The sequence below is a fragment of the Equus quagga genome, unplaced genomic scaffold (genome assembly GCF_021613505.1).
Source record: "Equus quagga isolate Etosha38 unplaced genomic scaffold, UCLA_HA_Equagga_1.0 71317_RagTag, whole genome shotgun sequence".
NCBI lineage: Eukaryota > Metazoa > Chordata > Mammalia > Perissodactyla > Equidae > Equus > Equus quagga.
The window spans coordinates 1-2,024 of NW_025802064.1; the positions used below are offsets into that span (position 1 = coordinate 1).

General features: G+C 52.5%; 1 protein-coding gene across 1 annotated transcript; it reads left to right on the forward strand.

The window, feature by feature from the left end:
* The first annotated feature begins 6 nt into the window (after positions 1-6).
* Positions 7-2,018, forward strand: LOC124234116 (stimulated by retinoic acid gene 6 protein-like). The gene is made up of 3 exons (XM_046651375.1): positions 7-65; positions 784-930; positions 1,622-2,018. The coding sequence occupies exons 1-3, from the start codon at positions 35-37 to the stop codon at positions 1,768-1,770; spliced, it is 327 nt and encodes a 108-aa protein (XP_046507331.1). The 5' UTR covers positions 7-34; the 3' UTR covers positions 1,771-2,018.
* Positions 2,019-2,024: the final 6 nt, after the last annotated feature.

Below are 2,024 nucleotides of genomic sequence, written 5' to 3' on the forward strand. Positions count from 1 at the left end.
CGCGTGGCTCATCGCCCGCATCGACAGGACCATCATGCAGAGTGGCTATGAGGGAGCAGACATGGGTGAGTGGCCAGCCCCTGATGGCCAAGCATCTGGGGAGGGCTGGTCTTTAGCTCTGTACAAGCTGCCTGGAGGGCAGGGGTCAGAGGCCACAGTTCACACTCTTCACTTACATTCAGAGCTTATCTTCCCATGGAGGCTACAAAGCTGAGTAGGAAAAACACACTCATTCAGAAGGGAGGTCAGGCTATTAAACCCCTCACATGTGACAGACCTCTGAGGTACCATGGTGGGCAGTGAGAGGTAGTGGAATTCTGTCCAGTTAGCAGGTAATTTACGAATGCATGGCTCTCAAAATTTTGAGAAAGAACACATCTCAGAATTACTGGTATTAGTTGGAAATTTCTTTAGTTAAGAAAACGGTCTGTTCAGTTGAAATACTCCAAAATCAAAGGCATTTCTGTGGAGCAAAAATGGTTTTTGTTCTATTTCTAGGCCGTGTCCATTCACTCACTCACTCACCGGTCCTTATATGACCAATGCCTTCTCCATATTAGCCAGAGGCTCCGAGCCCCGCTGAGCTTCAATTTCCCGATAAAGGGATGGATTAGGATGTCATCTCTAAGAACTCTTCCAGCTCTTCCTACCTCATTTTTTAGATTCTCAGCAAAGACACAGGCACCATTTAGGAACAAAGTGATGCTGCAGTTACGCTATAAAAAGCACGATGGGGCCGGCCTGGGCAGTCCTGCCTGGCCTGACTCGTCTTCTGGATTTCAGGCTACAGTGCGTGGATCGGCATGCTCTATGTGGATCATTATCATACCAACCCTGTGCTCGTCAGCTTTTGCCACATCCTGATCACAGGCCACAGGGAGAGGAGGCTGCAGCGGGCCATCAAATACTGGTACCTAAACCAGTCAGCATGTAAGTCTCCTGTTTGAACCTACACTGGGGTTGGACACCAGGAAACAAGCACCCTGAGGCTTCTCTGGGATCCCTGAGATGTCCCAGGTTACCCTTCCCCGCCCCCCTTCCTCCACACTCCCTGCCCGGGGAAACCTTCTACCTGGAAGACCAGGAGGCTTAGTCCCCAGTCAGCCTGGCTCTGGGCCCCTGAGGCCTTGTGTCCTTGTCCTTCTGACTGGGCTCTTCCTTCTTCTGGGAAATGAGCTCTAGTTCTGCTGGCTGGGTCCTCCTTTCCTCATTTGTTTGAGACCCCACCCATATCCCAGGCTGCAGGCCGCATGCCCTCCAAGATGGCACACAGTTTGCCCACCACAAGTTCTCCCTGCCCCCAACTCCTGCCCGCTCAAGGCTCTATACTGTCTACTGCCACCCCTGTTACTCTGCTCTGCCTTCTGCTGGGAAGCCCACGAGTTAGCCATGTCTTGTCAGCACCGATCTGGACTGTGTTCACCACTGCTCCCACCACTGCAGATACCAGGCTCTGTGGGACAAACGCACATCCCTCCACCCGCCCTCATGTCCCCAGGAGTCCTGGTCCAGCTCCTTCTCCCACACCTCACATCTACCAGGCAGCTTTCCCTACAGCCTCACAGAAGGACAGAGACAAGCTGCCCCTCGTCCTAATCCATCGGCTCTGATTCTATCCTAGGTCCCCGTGTCTCAGCCAGGTCCAGGACGAGGTGGCTCCTGCTGCAGACCCTGATCAACAACCCCAGACTGGTCACGCTCAGAAAATCAACAGCAGGTTATGGTTCCCAGGAGTTTACCCAGATTCTGTTGACGTGCTCAGAACACTGATACTGACCTCCAACTTTGCTACAAGGCCATTCCAGGATCACTGCCCCTGAGAGAAGGCCCGGGCTACCCAGCAGCTGTCCCCTGCAATGTGATGCGATGCACAGCCCCTGTCCATGCACATGGCACACAGCACTGACCAGGATGGCAGCTGGGCTAAACAATGAAGTGTCAGGTCTAATTCACTCCCTTGGCAAAAAGATCAAGAACTAAAGAGAATTTCTCTTAAACAAACTTTGCCCAATAATGATTTCCAC